This window comes from Oncorhynchus kisutch, linkage group LG11 (genome assembly GCF_002021735.2).
Source record: "Oncorhynchus kisutch isolate 150728-3 linkage group LG11, Okis_V2, whole genome shotgun sequence".
Lineage (NCBI taxonomy): Eukaryota > Metazoa > Chordata > Actinopteri > Salmoniformes > Salmonidae > Oncorhynchus > Oncorhynchus kisutch.
Window position 1 is genome coordinate 41,039,051 of NC_034184.2, and position 19,998 is coordinate 41,059,048.

General features: G+C 43.3%; 1 protein-coding gene across 3 annotated transcripts in view; it reads right to left on the reverse strand.

Moving 5' to 3' along the window:
* Positions 1–10,363, reverse strand: part of LOC109899682 (uncharacterized) — a 36,048-nt gene extending 25,685 nt beyond the window's left edge. For all 3 annotated transcript variants that reach the window (XM_020495121.2, XM_020495119.2, XM_020495120.2), the window contains exon 1: positions 9,963–10,363. In XM_020495121.2, coding sequence (XP_020350710.1) covers positions 9,963–10,041 — 79 coding nt within the window. In that variant the 5' untranslated portion in view covers positions 10,042–10,363. The remainder of the gene's footprint in view (positions 1–9,962) is intronic.
* Between the last annotated feature and the right edge of the window lie 9,635 nt (positions 10,364–19,998).

A 19,998-nucleotide genomic window follows, 5' to 3' on the forward strand; every position in this document is an offset into this window, starting at 1 on the left:
AAAGAAAAGTAAAACTGAATTCATTTGAATATAAATACTAGTTGAATCCCATTACCACCTTACCTCGTTACCAAACAAAACAAAACTTCCTAACATGATGCCTACTTAAATGATGCCTACTTAAGGAGTTGTGGTAGGCCATTTTAAATATTTTACTGCAGTGGGCTGCAGGAATATATAAACACTTCCAGGGGAATTCCATAGCTGATTGTTACGAAATTAGGCAGGCAGAGTTTGTGATTGGATTGGAGGGGACATGGATAGAATGATGGATGATCAAATTCACAGGTGCTCAGGCTGAGTGATGATCCTAAATCCTAATTGGCAGGAAGTTGGTCACTGAGATGAGCACACAAAACTGATTGGAATAGGTGTAACCGCCATGTTTTGTTATAACATTCTACTAACAAACTATTTGGAGATGGTGACGTGTCAGATTTAAAAGCAGCCAGTCAATTACATCTTAATAAATCATATTACAGTGATACTCTTCCCTCATTTTTGAAGTTGAATGAATTTTCTTAGTATGGAATTGCATTTGAATATTAGTGGGGGTTGTGAGGTGGAGATACTTCCACCCTGTTTGCTCGCCTGCTTTTTCTCACAAAACAAAACCCATTGTTTTACTATTTCACTGTGAATAACAGCCACGACAATGGAGGCACACCCATGTTATCCCTGAGAAAACAATCAGTTGTGATAATACTGTTTTGGGGTTAGATAGCAGCTCCTATCAGCCTTGGTTCTGGCTCAGGTCTCTTCCCATTTAAAACAATGGCCTTGTTTTCCCAGTTAGTTCACATTTACCGATTCTGGCCAAAGCTTGTGAATCAAGATGGCGGAGCAGTTACGTGGGTGTTTCCAGACCACAACGTTGGCCTCTTGGAAATATTATAAGATTCAGAAATTCCACTGGTGGACAAATAACTTCAACATTAGTATCAGAAAGCAATACTTGCTAGCATATACAGTCAAATGTAGCCTACATGTGTTTTTCTCTTTCAAATTCTGAGTTCAATGTGTTCAACTGAAGTACATTCAGTCAAAATTCCACTGTTTATTAAAGTAGATATCATGAATGAGTTTTAATGGACAAAATTGCATGTGGTGTACATGTGTCATTTGGTATGTCTCACTTAATTGGAATGAGATGTGTACTTTCTACATGACATTCCCGTAGTGCTAATGTTACATGTGGAAAGAATTTCACTGGCTTAACTCAAGACAGTATTCTCAAAACAAATTATTGCAGTAGAGGCAAGGGAATGTATTTCCTGTTTTCCTCAAACGCCAGGAAAATGTAGCACAACTGTTTCCACTGTGGTCAGAGCAAAAGTACAACTACAGTGCCTTCAGAAAAAAAATCTGTGGAAAGACTTGAAGATTGCTGTTCACCGCCACTCCCCATCTAACTTAACAGAGCTTGAGAAAATGCCCAAATCCAGATGCGCAAAGCTTATACAGACATTCCTAAGATAACCCAAAGCTGTAATTGCCCCCATAGGTGCTTCTACAAAGTGTTGATTCAGGGGTGTGAATACTTATGTAAATGAGATTTCTGTATTCCAATTTCAATACATTTTCAAAAACATATTTTCACTTTGTCTTTATGGGTATTGTGTGTGGATGGGTGAGAGAAGAAAAAATATTTAATCCATTTTGAATTCAGGCTGTAACGAAACAAAATGTGGAATAAGTCAAGGGGGTATGAATATTTTCTGAAGGCACTGTACTACAACACTGTTTATGCCCTATTGTGTCAACGATTACCTAGCAACATCAGATGAAAGACTTGTCCAAGTGTGAGTTATGTCTGAGGTAAGTCTTTCTTTAGCATGTCTCCGGAGTCTGGAGTATACAGCCTTTGATCAAATCAAATCAAATTGTATTGGTCACGTACACGTGTTTAGCAGACGTGATTGCGGGTGTAGCGAAATGCTTGATCTAGCCTGAGCCCTGAACAAAAGCGTATGCAGGATCACATGGTGCTTCCCTTAATAGAGGTTTCACCAATACAAACAACAGCAAGACTGCAAATAAAAACACACATTTAACCAAGCCCTATTGCTCCCAGATGAACACATAGCATGGACACTCCTGAATCCTGAGCAGTCCAATCAGAAGTCTGGGAAATGGATGTCTGGGATGGTCCTCAAGGTTATGACTGTACACTAAAGAACTAGTAAATCTCATATGTATACCCATTTACAGCAGCTTCCTAAGCCTTGATAAGGCTGTGGTCCCTTAGGGGAGATATGGGAGACTGCAGTCCATGTGTAACCCTCTCGCAGTACCGCTCTGACTTTCTCTTCATTGTCTTTATCAGGTCAGTCTATGGTCAGTCATGTGTTATCAATACGAGTGTAATGGGAACTGGTGTATCTCACACGATGGCAACAGACCAGAAGGAGTAGATAGTTAAAGAGCAACATTGATGATCTCCTACATAACAGCTACCAGAGCTGGTTCCATGAGCTCAGTCGAGGTCTCAACTTACTATTGAGAGTAAGAATAGTCAAATAGACCGCACAATTTTAAAATGTGGTTATGCATCAGCGTTTTTTCTCTTGCTATGTCAGTCACTGACAATCACTCAATTAGCCACTGACAGTCACTCAATCAGCTAAACCATTTTTTATTGGTAGTTAGTCTAGCCAGCTAAATAAACGTGTAGTAATCATGGCCTGGTCCAGGGGGCCCACAATGATTTGTTAGTCATTCTCACTCAGATAACATATTAACATGGCATAAGTCATTACAAAATGGGTGGAATTGCAAAAAATTTGCTGTACAACTGCACGTTTATTCTCTCTGCCCCATGGCAAAAGGACTAGAATTGCAGGAAATGTATTATGAAATTGCAGTTTTCTCTTAAAACAAAACATTTTCTCTCCACCATCAAGAAGGGGGCCACTAAAATGTTTTGCCGTGAGTTGGGGAGCCCCTAACCCAATTTTGCTTAGGGCCCCAATGAGACTATAGTCGGCCCTGACAACTAGTGTACTGCACTTCATCCTATAGACAGACACACTGCACAACATGTAGGCTGTTGTATTTTGGTTGAAAGTTACTAAATGTTTGCATCTGCTACTGTAAACTAAAGTCCCCAACTGTCCCACCAAAAATAACTAATCTGAGTTTTCTTTAACTTCTTAGGGCTAGGCCCCTTTTTTCTCAATTTCCGCCGAGTTTTCTTTAACATGCAAGCAAATTGTAAACTGCATTACCATAATGTTTATGCTAGCAGCCAAAGCTTTACTCTCACAAGGTGTGATTCACCTTGTACTTCGAAGTTCACTGACATCCTAGGAATTGATATGCACTAGTATTTAAAGCAGTGCTGGGCTTCTAATTGAGCACAGGGATTTGCTGATGAGGGGGCATTTTTTTCTGTTGTCCTGAGAAGAAAGCAATCTGCATCCAAATCCCTTTGGATTTTCAATTAATGACCTAGAGACCTGGCTCCCTGTTCAGAGAGATCAAACAGCACCTCACCCAGCTCCAGGCAGCTTGGAATGTGACTAATGCAATACAATGTAAGTGCCCAGGAGTATGAATAAAGTGGAGGTATGTGTTTTGTAAAATACAAACAAGAGAAATAGGTCAATGCCTGTGTTTGCAGAATATGTAGAGACCCTATTTCCCAATCAGTTTTCTTCCATAACCTCGACCACAAACTCTTTATTCAATTCCTTATCTTTCAGCAGAAGTACTGGAATGACTTAGTTGGAGAAGTTGACCTGGTTTTGGTCAACTGGTTTTGGCTATAGGTTCTCACTCAATAGCAAACCAAAGAACTAAATGTTTGCTGTGTTTCAGGTTGTCTACACAGAGCAAGCTTAGAGGAAATCATTTCTGAAGTCCATTTATCCAAGCCATCTTTTTTTAACATCACCAATTGACAATTTGATGTGCAGAGTGCTCTGTGAACGCCTTAGGGTCTCATGCCTTATAAAGCCAGGAAGCCCCGTCTGTGTCAGGTTTCAGAAGCCACATTTGCATAGGGAGTAACGTGTTATGTTTTCTGGCCTATCCAGACAAATAATCTATTCCCTCTGAGTGAGTGAGCCCAACCTGTCACATAGGGCGGCAGGGTAGCCTAGTGGTTAGAGCGTTGGACTAGTAACCGGAAGGTTGCAAGTTCAAACCCCTGAGCTGACATGGTACAAATCTGTCGTTCTACCCCTGAACAGGCAGTTAACCCACTGTTCCTAGGCCGTCATTGAAAATAAGAATTTGTTCTTAACTGACTCGCCTGATTAAATAAAGGTAAAATAAAAAACAAAACATGAATGGTGACAGTCTAGCGATTCTGCTCGTTATGGTTTCATCTGGCTGTAGGGTTGTTCCACCTAAAAAAAGATATAATTTGATCTCTGATAAACTAAGATAATTGATTGCACCTAAATTGGCTATTTTAATTTATAGGATTCATTTAATATTCAATTAATATAGTACCTAACATTTGATTTGGACCAAAGTCGGAGTATTGTTTCTTCGCCATTTGTTATGTATTCTCAGTGAATTCAGTGATGTTTTTCCCACCTGTTCACAGAAATTAGTCATTGAAGTTGTTAGGTCTATGTCTTATCCGACATCCTGATATGACCAGGTTCTGTCCACTAGATGGTGCTGTTCCTGCTGTTAGGTGATTTCTTTTTAAAGACCCCCCCCCCCCCCCCCCCCCAATGTTAAAGTTCACCCAAATTACAAAATAACAATTTATAACTAACTATTACCAGAATGGTGAGTTCCAGACCTTTCTAAAACTATGTTATTGTTTATGGCCATCTCATGAAAAATAATTATGTTTGTATTTAGGAGGAAATAGAAGAGGTTTTAAGAGAAAACATATTTTTCTGGGACTGAAGAAACTAGGAACCTATTTTCAAAACCAAGAATGTGGAAATTAATAAAAGGTGGAGATTGTTAAAAATATTATTTTGTGGATTAAAGTTAATCAAGAAACTGGTTCAAGAAATTAGAAAAACAAAAATCTTGCTTTGTGAAAAAAAATGTTTGACTCTTTTCTTCTCTGTTTATGCTATCTTATCCTTACTCATAAATGCAGTAATTGCCAGCTCCTCTGAATTAGCAGCAGACAGAAATGGGACCAGATTGACATGAAGTCACCTTGCTTATTCAACCATGTAATCCAACTACTACCATTGTGATACAATCTGCTTGGCTTGATCCCTCAAATGATCTGGTATTGCACCCAAGCAAGTGTCAACATCATCCAGGTGTCATCAACGGAAAGACAAAACAGATCTGAAATCCCACACTGTAGTTGAACAGACAGCTGAGTCTGCCTGTTTTCAGTAAGGCTGAGTAACCCCACAACATATAATTAGGCTACACACTGTCCGCCCCCCTAGACTCGTCTTTAGCATCCTTTCTGTCATAAAAGACGGAGTCAGGTGTTTCCCTTAACATTAATTTCACATTCCAGACACACAGTTGATTATTGTCAATCAGCTTAGCCAACAAAAATAAGCCCCGGATAATCAACTTCACAGTGATCTCTTTAAAGGGGAGTTCAGATAAATGGATCGCCCTCCCAAATGCCTGGAGCCTCCACTCTACTGTGAGAACAACGGTTTAAGCTCCTGGATGGCTGTCACTCCCTCACAGGGAAAACACAGCCAGTCAGCCAGTTGGCAGAAGCTGGTCGGATTGGGGAGGGGCAAAAATATGTGCTGTAAGGAGGGGTAATATCCATTCCTCCCCTCTTCAGTGTGTGTGTATGTGTGTGTGTGTGTGTCCTTCATTAGATTTCACGGACCCTCCCTGAGGTGTGTTGACCTGTGTATGTGCAGACTCAACATTCCACTACTGCTCTCGCAGTAGGGTGGAAGCTGAGATCCCAACAAACAGATGATATACAACTAGAGAATGACAGATGTTGTTAGGTTGAGCATGTACAGTATATTTTTACTGAAATGCTCCCATTAATTAAACTAGGCCAAGAAGAGTTTCAAATAAACTTTTTTTTCTACTCACTGGAAAGGGTGTTTTCCTGCTTAGTGTTTTTGGAAGTGGGTTTTATCTCCCCACGCAGGTGTGCTTCCCCGAATGCTAAAAGGCGGGCTCCAGTAGCTCAGGCTCTGGGCAAAGGCATGTGAAATCCCCGGGCAAAACTATTAATTCAGTTGGCCCCTTGGATCCTAAGTGGAAAGGTCATAAACAGGTTGTGACAGGCGTGCTATTTTTACGGCCGGGGGGCTTTGGAGAATGTCTGTTCTCTGTTAGCACTTTGAGTGGTTAGTTGGACTGACCATAAGTCTGCTGGTAGAACTTCATGCCCATTACTAGTCACTGTCATGAAATGTTTTTTAATACATGTTTCAACCTCAAGTTGTTATGGATGTAATGATAACTGGAGGTGGATATGCAAGAGACACATTTATAATTCAAGGAAAACACCATTGTGATCCAATTGACCCGAAAGAAAACTAAAAAACATATTTTCCAACATCATTTCAACTGCAGTTCAGGTGACAGAAACAAGATGCCCTGATGAGGTGTGAAATATCACGACACACCTTCCCTCTCAGCCCTTCCCCATCTCTCACCTCATCCCCCAAGGAAACCCACCAGGGCACCTCTCAGCTCCATGTCTCTATCTTTTTTCCCAATTCCACCTCTTCCTTGGACATAATGTCGACCCTAAGTAGGATTCCCAGACTGCGAGCTAGATGCTAGCAGAGACCCCGCTCCCCACTGCTCCACTATAAGACGCCATTAGGATAAGGCAAGAGTGAGTTAACTCAAGTCAAGTCTCCTTGGGGCTAGTTTCCTCCAACAGCTTAGGTCTGGAGTTTGAATCCTCCCACAATCCCCCTCACCAACCAACCCTGATGTTTCTAAATAACACATATTACTTCAACATTGAACACAAATCATGTTTAAATAGGCCATTCCCAATCTTGTTGGAGGTGTGATGAAGGAATCCTACATCGACACTGCTATTGGCTCTTGATTATTGTGATGATCATGAATTATTGTGGCAGGATCACACTGGAAAAAACTAGGGCATCAAGACACAGTTGAACTTCACACATAGTTGAAGTAAATCTGATGTTTAACATGTAAAGTACTCCCCTTACTCCCTCCAGGTGCTCAAATTCCTCAGGATCTGAATCATACCTGTCAGCCTGTCCTCACAGGATGATTCCATTCCATATATGAGTGAATTCCACTGTGTGCCGTTCTGCCTGGTTGTTTATGAGTCAGGGTGATGAATACGGGGAGGCAAGTGGGGACTCTTTTCATTTGTTTATCGCTATAAAGTGGACATTTTAAAACACTGCTGATGTAATTCCTTACTATGTGCTCAAGGAAACGCTATGCACAGAGGGTGTGTTCGTAAATGCATCAGTTATTCTGCGCTCTGGCACACTCAGACGAGAGTGCTCTGAAATCGGAGTAGATAGCCAGAGTGAATGTACAAAGTAAGAGCCCAAGGATGTTTCTGAATGTTTGCTCTCTCACACCCTGATCTGTTTCACTTGTCTTGTGCTTGTCTCCACCCCTCACCAGGTGTCTCCTATTTTTCCACATTATCCCCTGTGTATTCATACCTGCGTTTTATGTTTGTCTGTTGCCAGTTCATCTTGTTTTGTCAGGTCTTACCAGCATGTTTCCCATTTCGCCAGTTCTCTAGTTCTTGTTTTTTAGTCTTCCCGGTTCCGACCTTTCCTCCTGTCCTGAACCTGAGCCTGTCTGCCTTTCTGTCCCTGATTGACTCCGCCTTGGATTACGAACCTCTGCCTGCCCTCGACCTGCCCTTTGCCTGCCCCTTTGTTATAATAAATATTCTGAGAACCAAACTATCCGTCTCCTGTGTCTGCATCTGGGTCATATCCTGAGTTGTGATAAACTCCTTTTACCCAAAAATAATTAGTGTCATTGTATTTCACCTCCTCTTGCAATCCTCGTTCTGTGAACTTAACAGGGATCGAAGACAACAATAGGGCCACACAAGAATACACTAATAAATGCCTTGCCTTGATGTACTGTACACAAAGTGAGTGTTATCTTTACAATGGTTATTTTCATCCAACCCAAGGATCATGGCAAACAACATGATTCCTGCCAAGGGGAATCTAAGCTCTTTCACAACTACAACAATGCTGGAAATTCTCGGTCTCAGGACAAAACAAATTGAGGATCTGAGGGGGGACAATCCTTCCCAACATGTGTTGGTCATACTGTACATAAGCTGAGATCGTTATCTGATAGAGGCGGATTCTTGGAATGTCGACAAACCTGTAAGCTACAGAATAGTCCCATTATAAAGGAGTGGAAGGAGAATGATAAGTTACACTGTATCACAAGAGCCCCATAGATTCTGTGACTATTAACAGGCTAAACACAAGATGATGTCTATGTTTTTGAGTCAGGATATTTCAGACTTTTTCCCCCCTTAAACATGCAATATGTAGCTATTATGCTTTATCAGATGTGATTTGTCAAAGCACTTGGTTTTGCATTGTCATATAATATAAAGCTTTTTGTCTGTTGATTACCATATTTAATGTAATATGATATTCTTCAATTACCACAGACATGAGGATGTGGATTGATATGAACGTGTTTCACAGCTTTTTTCAGAACGGCTCCACAGCACCGACTATTAATGTCCCTTCCTCTTAGAGTTTGGTTATTTCATGACACTGCCGAGTTTTGAAGAGTCAATCTAATTTTTGGTAGCACGTCTGTACAATATGCTTTGCTTTAGCTTGGATTTGTATATAACAAACAGATGGTACATAAATGAGAATCATAAAAAATAAAAAAATGTCTCACTCCCCAATGGTATAGTAATTAAATATATTGCCATTGGAAAGCAAAAGTAATTGTTCTGTCTGGGCTCCAAATTAAAACCATGCTAGGCTATATAAGAGCATATTGTTGCTTATTCTAATCAAGAGACCATTACACTGTATCAAGTCCAGTTCTCCTCAATACATTCTATTGGGACATACAGCAGGAAAATAATCCTTCATCAACAGGAAATGCAAATTATTATGTGGATTATAGATAATGGACATTTCTCTAGGGGTTGATACATTTTTCATGAGGGCAAATATATTGGAAATTTCAAAGTGGAAATTACACATTTAGAAGACTTTAAAAAATCAAATACACTAGAAGTTTGCATTTCCTGCATTTCAGGAAAATTCTCAGCGTGATCAAATTAAGTGATCAAATTAAGATCCTACATCTGTATTTTTTAAATATATTTTTTTATTTAACCTTTATTTAACTAGGCAAGTCAGTTAAGAACAAATTCTAATTTACAACGACGGCCTACCCTGGCCAAACCCGGACAACGCTGGGCCAATTGAGCGCCACCCTATGGGACTCCCAATCACGGCCGGATGTGATACAGCCTGGAATCGAACCAGGGACTGCAGTGACCCCTCTTGCACTGAGATGCAGTTCCTTAGACCGAGAGGCAACAATACTACTTTACTCTCATCTGTTCACTGAGAAAAAGTCCATGTGGATATGAGTCAATATATGTTTGTTTTTGTCTATGTTAGTGGTTCCCAACTCTAGTCCTCGATTACCCCCAACAGTAAACATTTTTATTGTAGCCCGGACAAGCATACCTGATTCAACTTGTCAACTAATCATCAGGCCCTCAATTAGTTTAATCAGGTGTTTTTTGTCTGGGGCTACAACAAAATATGTGTGCTGTTGTGGGTACTCGAGGAGTTGGGAACCGCTGGTCTATGTGATGAGACTATCAGTCTCCTAAAATCCTGACACCATAACAACCCAATGCTAAAGACACCCTCTACTTTCAGACTGAAATTACACCTGTCTCAAACCACAAACACACATCCATCAGACACTCAAATTACAACTTGTGCTGGCAAATCTAGCTGTTAGGATGAGACAACATGATGGCACAAGGGACAGAGACAGGTTCAACATGAAGCATACTGTACCTTTCCTCCAGGGGTTCAGGATGGCAAAGGACTTCTGCCAGCTGAATACCATGCTGGCTTTAGTCCTCCCCTGACTCATAGATGTAATTCCACAGGTTCAGCAACTACAGAAAAAGTGTGTAAAATACCCCCTCCTCCTCAGCATAAAAAACAGCAGTCAAGAACTCCTCATCCCGTCTTGTTATTTGTCTTATTTTCTGCTTATTCCAGCTCCACTGAGGATCTCAAAGTAAACTTCAGTGTTCAGTTCTGTGGGAGGCATCTGTTGTCACAGAGCTGAGTCTGTCCCCTGTTTGCGTCATGGTGCCTGCCTCCTGCTTACCTGTCTGCCGGTCTGTCTGGTAGCGTGCCTGCCTGTGGCTTGCGTCTGTATGTGTGTCAGTGAGCTTCACTCCTCCATCTGAGGAGAGAGAGGGGGCCGGCCTCAACCGACAACATACACCACTACCACAGGCACAGATCCGCTGGGAGGAGTGGCAGCCAGCCAGAGGGAGGAGGAAGGGAAGAGAGGGAGGAAGGAAGAGAGGAGGAGAGGGAGGAAGGGAAAAGACTAGGGAGAAGCATGGGACTCAAATTCAACCTGAGGGTGAATGTCTGAGAATAATAACAGATGGATAGAAGGAGAGAGAAAAGGGTAGAGTGGGTCAATTGCCAGATAAGGTATTATTCACTGAGATATAGTCTTTCAGGATTTTTTGAGGACTCCCCCTTGTCATAGGGAAAGTGAGGGGGATGGAATCTGCATCATGTGTCAATTACTCTATTGGGAAAACAGATATGTTTCACTTTTGCATCTCAGAAGAGAGACAGGGTGGAGAATGTGCTTTGCTGTCTTTCATTATAAATGCTCACATGGGCCAGGAAATACCAAAGGAAAATGGACTGGATGATCCAGTCTGCCTCACAGTAGAGTTCCTAATCTACTTTTACACCAAAATAAAATCCCCAAGTAGATTCTTGACTAGATATCTGACATTTTATCCCATTGTTAAAGCCAGACTGTATTGGCATCTGCTAACATATAACATCTCAACAAAACAATGGATCTGGAAATGTTTCACGACACTTCAAGCCTGCTACTGTACTACCGTTAATTAATGATAGCCAAAGTGAGACGTTTGAAAACATTTCAGAAACATAGGTATGTGGACACTCCTTCAAATTAGTGGATTTGGCCATGTCAGCCACACCTGTGGCTGACATGTGTCTATGTGACCAATGCAATTTGATTTGACTTGATTGGACAGGTGTATAAAATCGAGCACACCGCGATGCAATCTCCATACACAAACATTGGCAGTAGAATGGCTCGTACTGAAGAGCTCAGTGACTTTCAACGCCACCTTTCCAACAAGTCAGTTTGTTAAATCTCTGCCTTGCTAGAGCTACCCCAGTCAACTGTAAGTGCTGTTATTGTGAAGTGGAAACGTCTAAGAGCAACAACGGCTCATCTGTAAAGTGGTAGGCCACACAAGCTCACAGAACGGGAGTGCTGAAGTGCGCAAAGCGTAAAAATCTACTGTCCGCGGTTGCAACACTCACTACCAATCCCCAAACTCCCTCTGGAAGCAATGTCAGCACAATAACCGTTCGTTAGGAGCTTTATGAAATGGTTTTCCATGGCCGTGCAACCACACACAAGGTTAAGATCACCATGCACAATGCCAGGGGTCGGCTGGAGTGGTGTAAAGCTCGCCACCATTGGACTCTGGAGCAATGGAAACATGTTTCCCTAGAGTGATGAATCACGTCTCACCATCTGGCAGTCCAACGGACAAATCTGTGTTTGGCAGATGCCAGGTGAACGCTACCTTCCCGAATGCATAATGCTGACTGTAAAGTTTGGTGGAGGAGGAATAATGGTCTGGGACTGTTTTTCATGGTTCGGGCTAGGCCCCTTAGTTCCAATGAAGGGAAATCTTAACGATATAACGTACAATGCCATTCAAGACGATTCTGTGCTTCCAACTTTGTGGCAACAGTTTGGGGAAAGCCCATTCCTGTTTCAGCAGGAAGCGAGGTCCATACAGAAATGGCTTGTCAAGATCGGTGTGGAAGAACTTGACTGGCCTGCACAGAGCCCTGACCTCAACCCCATCGTACACCTTTGGGATGAATTGGAACGCTGACGGCGAGCCAGGCCTAATCGCCCAACATCAGTGCCCGACCTCACTAATGCTCTTGTGGCTGAATGGACGCAAGTACCCGCTGCAATGTTCCAACATCTAGTGGAAAGCCTTCCCAGAAGAGTGGAGGCTGTTATAGCAGCAAAGAGGGTGTTGTAGAAATTCTTACACAGGGACACTCAAAGTCAATATTAAATGAATTATTGTTTATTATTAGCGAGCTGACAAGGTTCCAACAAACTTAATGCACCATAGTGGCTGTCTGTCAGGAGCTCCACTGGGGCAGTCCCAGCAGTTGTCTTACATACGGCTATACACAGGTTGTCATGGTTCCTCCTGGCACCAGAGGGCAACAGAGACCGCCCTAGAGACTTGTATTGGACTTATTATTTCATGAGTGTGTCCCTGTTAAAAGAGGTGTGTTTTCTGGGCCTCCCGGGTGGTGCAGTGGTCTAAGGCACTGCATTACAGTGCTAGCTCAGGAGTCGCTAGTGCTCTCATCACGCACTAGCGACTCCTGTGGTGCACGCTGACCAGACAGCTAGGTGCACAGTGTTTCCTCCGACACATTGGTTGGCTTCTGGGTTGGATGCGCGCTGTGTTAAGAAGCAGTGCGGCTTGGCTTGGTTGGGTTGTGTTTCGGAGGACGCATGACTCTCGACCTTCGTCTCTCCCGAGCCCGTACGGAAGTTGTAGCGACAAGACAGTAATAATTTCTAAATATATATATTTTTTAAAGAGGTGTGTTTTCTGTGGTCCTTTGCAGAAGCTTGAATTGTTTACCGTGTGCGTTCATTTCCTGAGTGAGTTTTCGAGACTTAGTGTTTGTTGTTTTCTAGTGTACTATGATCCTGCGGCTACTGTTTCTCAGTAAAGTATTTATGTTTATCCTTAACCACTGATTCCTCGTCTGGTCTCTTCTGCACATGGGTCCAACCTCATCACATCACAGCAAGCTTCTGCCACAACATGGACCGAGCAGAGATCACCCAGATCTGGAATGTGGTAGCCTACCAAGGAGCACTGTTAGGACAGCAGCAAGAATATCTATGCCAAATCTCCGGGACCCTTCAGGGACTTGCAGAGTCTGTCACATCTGCTTCTGCCACACCCCCTAGTGGACATACGGTGTCTCCTTGACCTGCAGCCATTCCCCCAGTACACTCTCCCTCTCCCTCTCTCTCTCTCTCTCTCCTCTCTCTCTCTCTCTCTCTCTGTGTGATTGTGTGGTTGGAGACAGGTGTGCTGGAGTCAGAGCAGATCCCCAACAGCTGCAATCTGTTCCATAATCAAGACCTCTACAAATAATCAGTCCAGCCACTTCCTCTCTGCCAGATCGTAATCTCCGTTCAGTCAGACATGCTTACAGCTTTTCGTTGTAATTTAAGATCCTGTATCCTGCTGTGCCTGTTTTCCTGCCTGACACTGTTTATCCTTGTGGCAGCAGGTAGCCTAGTGGTTAGAGCATTGGACTTGTAACCAAAAGGTTGAAAGTATGAATCCCCGATCTGACAAAGTAAAAAATCTGTCATTCTGAACAAGGCAGTTAACCCACTGTTCCTAGGCTGTCATTGAAAATAAGAATTTGTTCTTAACTGACTTGCCTAGTCAAATAAAAATCCTCTCACTGCAGTTTTGCCACTCTGGTTCCTGTTCCACATCTCACTGCTACCCTGTTCTGGATTCAGCTCACCACCACTCCCTTGGATTCCCCTTCGGACCTGTTAACCCTGTCCCAACCCAGCTCACTCCAACCTCTTCCAAAAACGGCAAGCCCCCAACCCAGGAGGAGCCAATGTCCAAGTCTCATCAGCCAGTGCTACAGATGCCGTCGTGGTTCTACACCGGTAGCCCAAGATAATTTTGCACGCCCAATTGTTCAGTTTTTGATTTGTTAAAAAAGTTTGAAATATCCAATAAATGTTGTTCCACTTCATGATTGTGTCCCACTTGTTGTTGATTCTTCACAAAAAATACAGTTTTATATCTTTATGTTTGAATCCTGAAATGTGGCAAAAGGTCGCAAAGTTCAAGGGGGCCGAATACTTTCGCAAGGCACTGTACCTCTCAGCTACCCAGTCACCATCTGTTACTACCCGCAACCCTCCACTGGGACAACTGTCAGCACCAGATTCAAGCCTTTGTGGACTCCAGGGCTGCGGATAATTTAATTGATCAAGACTTCGCCAGAGATTTACAGAGCCCCTGCATGAAATGTCCCATCAATCTGCAGATTAAAGCCCTTGATGTACACCCCATTGGCTCCAGTCAGGTGGAATATCAGACCAAGCCCATTCTTCTGCAGGTTGGGTGAACCACTGAGACTCTTAGTTTTCTGTTGATCACTGCTCCCGAGAACCTCCTTATACTAGGGTACCCCTGTGTAACAGTATAGCTTCCATCCCTCTCCTCGCCCCGAACCAGGGACCCTCTGCACACATCAACAACAGCCACCCTCGAAGCATCGTTACCCATCGCGCCACAAAAGCCGTGGCCCTTGCAGAGCAAGGAGAACAACTACTTCAAGTTCTCAGAGCGAGTGACGTCACCGATTGAAACGCTATTAGCGTGCACCACCGCTAACTAGCTAGCCATTTCACATCGATTACACTTGGCTAGCTCTACATAACCCACTAGTTTCCTGGTCCATGGGACACCTACTAGACTGGGGTATGGCCTGCCAAACTAAATGTCTAAGACCCCCACCAAGAGCCTCATCGTGTCCTCCTGCATCCCTTGAAGACCAATGCTTTTTTCCTGCTCCTCGACCTCCGGGAGGCTTTCAGTAAGAGGCAGGCTGCCACCCTTCCCCTCATCGTCCTTACGACTGTGCCATAGAACTTCCCGAGGTCATCTGTGCTCCCTTTCGAACCCCTGAACCAGCAGTCATGAACAATTACACCCGGGAGTCACTGGAGGCAGGTTTCAATCGCCCCTCTACATCCCCTGCTGGTGCAGGCTTCTTCATGGGTAAGAAGAATGGAGGCCTGCGTCCCTGCATCGACAACAGAGAGCTGAACCAGATTACGATCAAGAATTGTTACTCCCTACCCCTGATGTCCTCCGCATTGGAGTTGGTACAAGGAGCCCAATTCTTCACCACACTGGACCTCTGTAAGTGTTGCAATCTGGTGAGAATCAGGGAAGGAGATGAGTGGAAGACTGCCTTTATTTTTTTTATTTTTTTATTTCACCTTTATTTAACCAGGTAAACTAGTCGAGAACAAGTTCTCATTTACAACTGCGACCTGGCCAAGATAAAGCAAAGCAGTGCGACAAGTGTACAGTCAACACAATAGAAAAAAAGAAAGTCTATATACAGTGTGTGCAAATGGCATGAGGAGGTATGGCAATAAATAGGCCATAGTAGCAAAGTAATTACAATTTAGCAGATTAACACTGGAGTGATAGATGAGCAGATGATGATGAGCAGATGATGGTGTGTAGTAAGTAGTGATTCTGGTGTGCAAAAGTGCAGCAAAGTAAATAAAAACAATATGGGGATGAGGTAGGTAGATTGGGTGGGCTATTTACAGATGGACTATGTACATCTGCAGCGATCGGTTAGCTGCTCAGATAGCTGATGTATAAAGTTAGTGAGGGAAATGTAAGTCTCCAGTTTACGAGATTTTTTTTAACACCCCTAGTGGCCACTATGAGTATTTAGTCATTATTTTCGGATTATCGAACTCTCCGGCAGTCTTTCAAGAATTGATCAATGACACCCTGAGGGACATGTTGAATTGGTTCATCTTTGTTTACCTCAACGACATCTTGATCTTCTCCAAGACCATTCCGGATCACACACTGCATGTCCACCAAGTCCTGAGGCGCCTCCTGCAGAGTCAACTATATCAAGATAGAGAAGTGTGAGTTCCAGGTTTCCTTCCTGGTCACATTACCTCTACCACAGGCATCCAAATGAACCCCGTAAAAATTGAGGCAGTTGCCGACTGGCCCCGTCCCACCTCACTCCAGCATTCCTCGCAACTTTGGTGTGGTGGCAGCGCCTCACACAGTCCTAACCAGTAAGTCCCAGACCCGTTTTTGCTGTACCCCTGAGGCTGACAGGGGGGGTTCCTCTTGGCACCAGAGGGCGGCAAATACCACCCTCGAATCTTTTATTGGAGGTGTGTATTATTATGCCTAGAAGACCAGCATCTCAGTCACCTCTTCACTGTTGAGACTGATGTTTTGCGGGTAATATTTAATGAAGCTGCCAGTTGAGGACTTGTGAGGCGTCTGTTTCTCAAACTATACACTCTAATGTACTTGTCCTCTTGCTCAGTTGTGCACTGGGGCCTCCCACTCCTCTTTCTATTCTGGTTAGGGCCAGTTTGCGCTGTTCTGTGAAGGGAGTACTACACCGCGTTGTACGAGATCTTCAGTTTCTTGGCAATTTCTCACATGGAATAGCCTTCATTTCTCAGAACAAGAATAGACTGACGAGTTTCAGAAGAAAGTGCTTTGTTTCTAGCCATTTTGAGCCTGTAATCGAATCCACACATGCTGATGCTCCAGATACTCAACTAGTCTAAAGAATGCCAGTTTTATTGCTTCTGTAATCAGGACAACAGTTTTCAGTTGTGCTAACATAATTGCAAAATGGTTTTCTAATGATCAAATAGCCTTTTAAAATGATAAACCTGGATTAGCTAACACAACGTGCCATTGGAACACAGGAGTGATGGTTGCTGATAATGGGCCTATGTACGCCTATGTAGATATTCCATTAAAAATCTGCTGTGTCCAGCTACAATAGTCATTCACTGTATTTATGATCAATTTGATGTTATTTTAATCGACAAAAAATTGCTTTTCTTTCAAAAACAAGGACTTTTCTAAGTGACCCCAAACTTCTGAACGGTGACCCCAAACCACTCCGTATTTGGTGTGACCACCATTTGCCTCATGCGACACATCTCCTTTGCATAGAGTTGATCAGGCAGTTGATTGTGGCCTGTGGAATATTATCCCACTCCTCTTCAATGGGTACGTGAAGTTGCTGGATATTGGCGGGAACTGGAATATGCTGTCGTACACGTCGAGCCAGAGCATCCCAAACATGCTGAATGGGGGACATGTATGGTGAGTATGCAGACCATGGAAGAATTGGCACATTTTCAGCTTCCAGGAAATTTGTACAGATCCTTGCGACATGGGGCTGTGCACTATCATGCTGAAACATGAGGTGATGGCGGCGGATGAATGGCACGACAATGGGCCTCAGGATCTCATCATGGTATCTCTGTGCATTCAAATTGCCATCAGCAGTCCGGGTGGCTAGTCTTAGGCGAACCTGCAGGTGAAGAAGTTGGATGTGGAGGCCCTGAGCTGACGTGGTTACAAGTGGTCTGCGGTTGTGAAGCCATTTGGACTTATTGCTGAATTCTCAAAAATGACGTTGGAGGCGACTTATGGTTGCGAAATGAACATTTCATTATCTGGCAACAGCTCTGGTGGACCTTCCTGCAGTCAGCTTTCCAACTGCACGCTCCCTCATAACTTGAGACTGGCTGAGTCACTGGCTTGCTGGGGCTCTCTCATGCCGTCCCTGGAGGGGGTGCGTCACCTGAGTGGGTTGATTCACTGTTGTGGTCATCCTGTCTGGGTTGGCGCCCCCCCCCTTGGGTTGTGCCGTGGCGGAGATCTTTGTGGGCTATACTCAGCCTTGTCTCAGGATGGTAAGTTGGTGGTTGAAGATATCCCTCTAGTGGTGTGGGGGCTGTGCTTTGGCAAAGTGGGTGGGGTTATATCCTTCCTGTTTGGCCCTGTCCGGGGGTGTCCTCGGATGGGGCCACAGTGTCTCCTGACCCCTCCTGTCTCAGCCTCCAGTATTTATGCTGCAGTAGTTTATGTGTCGGGGGGCTGGGGTCAGTTTGTTATATCTGGAGTACTTCTCCTGTCCTATTCGGTGTCCTGTGTGAATCTAAGTGTGCGTTCTCTAATTCTCTCCTTCTCTCTTTCTTTCTCTCTCTCGGAGGACCTGAGCCCTAGGACCATGCCCCAGGACTACCTGACATGATGACTCCTTGCTGTCCCCAGTCCACCTGGCCATGCTGCTGCTCCAGTTTCAACTTCCACCTGACTGTGCTGCTGCTCTAGTTTCAACTGTTCTGCCTTATTATTATTCGACCATGCTGGTCATTTATGAACATTTGAACATCTTGGCCATGTTCTGTTATAATCTCCACCCGGCACAGCCAGAAGAGGACTGGCCACCCCACATAGCCTGGTTCCTCTCTAGGTTTCTTCCTAGGTATTGGCCTTTCTAGGGAGTTTTTCCTAGCCACCGTGCTTCTACACCTGCATTGCTTGCTGTTTGGGGTTTTAGGCTGGGTTTCTGTACAGCACTTTGAGATATCAGCTGATGTACGAAGGGCTATATAAATAAATGTGATTTGATTTGATTTGATTTGAGACATCTGTGGTGTTGTGTTGTGTGACAAAACTTCACATTTTAGAGTGGAATTTTATTGTCCCCAGCACAAGGTTCACCTGTGTAATGATAATGCTGTTTAATCAGCTTCTTGATATGCCACATCTATTAGATGGATCGATTATCTTAGAAAATGAGAAATGCTCACTAACAGGGATGTAAACACATTTTTGCACAACATTTTAGAGAAATAAGCTTTTTGTGCATATGGCAAACTTTTGGGATCTTTTATTTCAGCTCATGAAACATGAGACCAACACTTTACATTCTTCATTGATACTTTTGTTCGGTATAGTTTTCATGCATCTGTCACGCCTTGGTCATAGTATTTTGTGTTTTCGTTATATATTTGGTCAGGCCAGGGTGTGACATGGGTTTATGTGTTGTGTTTCGTATTGGGGTTTTATAGGATTTGGGATTGCTAATGATTAGGGGTGTGTCTAGTTAGGTTTGGCTGCCTGAGGCGTTTCTCAATCAGAGTCAGGTGATTCTCGTTGTCTCTGATTGGGAACCGTATTTAGGGTTTCGCTTTGTATTTCGTGGGTGATTGTTCCTGTCTTTGTGTAGTGTTCACTAGATAGGCTGTATTAGGTTTCATGTTCCGTTTGTTGTTTTCGTATTTAATAGTTATTTCATATATCGTCATTCATTCATTAAAGAACATGAGTAACCACCACGCTGCATTTCGGTCCTCTCTTTCAACCAATGAAGAACGCCGTTACAGCATCTAATTAGCCTATTTCTCAGCGGAGCCGACGGAAGCCCGCCTCGGCCTCCTCACCTAATTGCAGTGGTGTAAAGTACTCAAGTAAAATTACTTTAAAGTGCTACTTTAGTAGTTTTGTGGGGTATCCGTCCTTTACTTTACTATTTATATTTTTTACTACTTTTCCTTCACTACATTTCTAAAGAAAATAATGTACTTTTTACTCTATACATTTTCCCTGACACCCGAAAGTACTGGTTACATTTTTCCAACTTTTCTTTCCAATTCACTCGAGGTTGAAACCAGAGATCTGTATAAAAGGACAAGATGCTCATGTCTCTGCCCTAACAATGGGAGCCTTTGTCCCAAAGGCAGAAAGGCAGGAGACAAGCTTAGGTTTGCATATTATGCCCATAGAAACATTGAGCTTATTCTGGACAGAGTTTGGCAAGAGTGAGACCTCTCGTTTTGCCTCTTCCTCTCTGCTGAAACTGTGCTTTCGGATATTATTCATACCCCTTTACTTTTTCCACATTTTGTTACGTTATCGCCTTATTCCATTAATGTATTTAAAAAAATGTCATCATGAATCTACACACAATACCCCATAATGCACAATACATTTTGGCAAATGTATAAAAAATTAACTGGTTCACATAAGTATTCAGACCCTTTGCTATGAGTCTCAAAATTGAGCTCAGGTGCATCCTGGTTCCATTGATCATCCTTGAGATGTTTCTACAACTTGATTGGAGTCCACCTGTG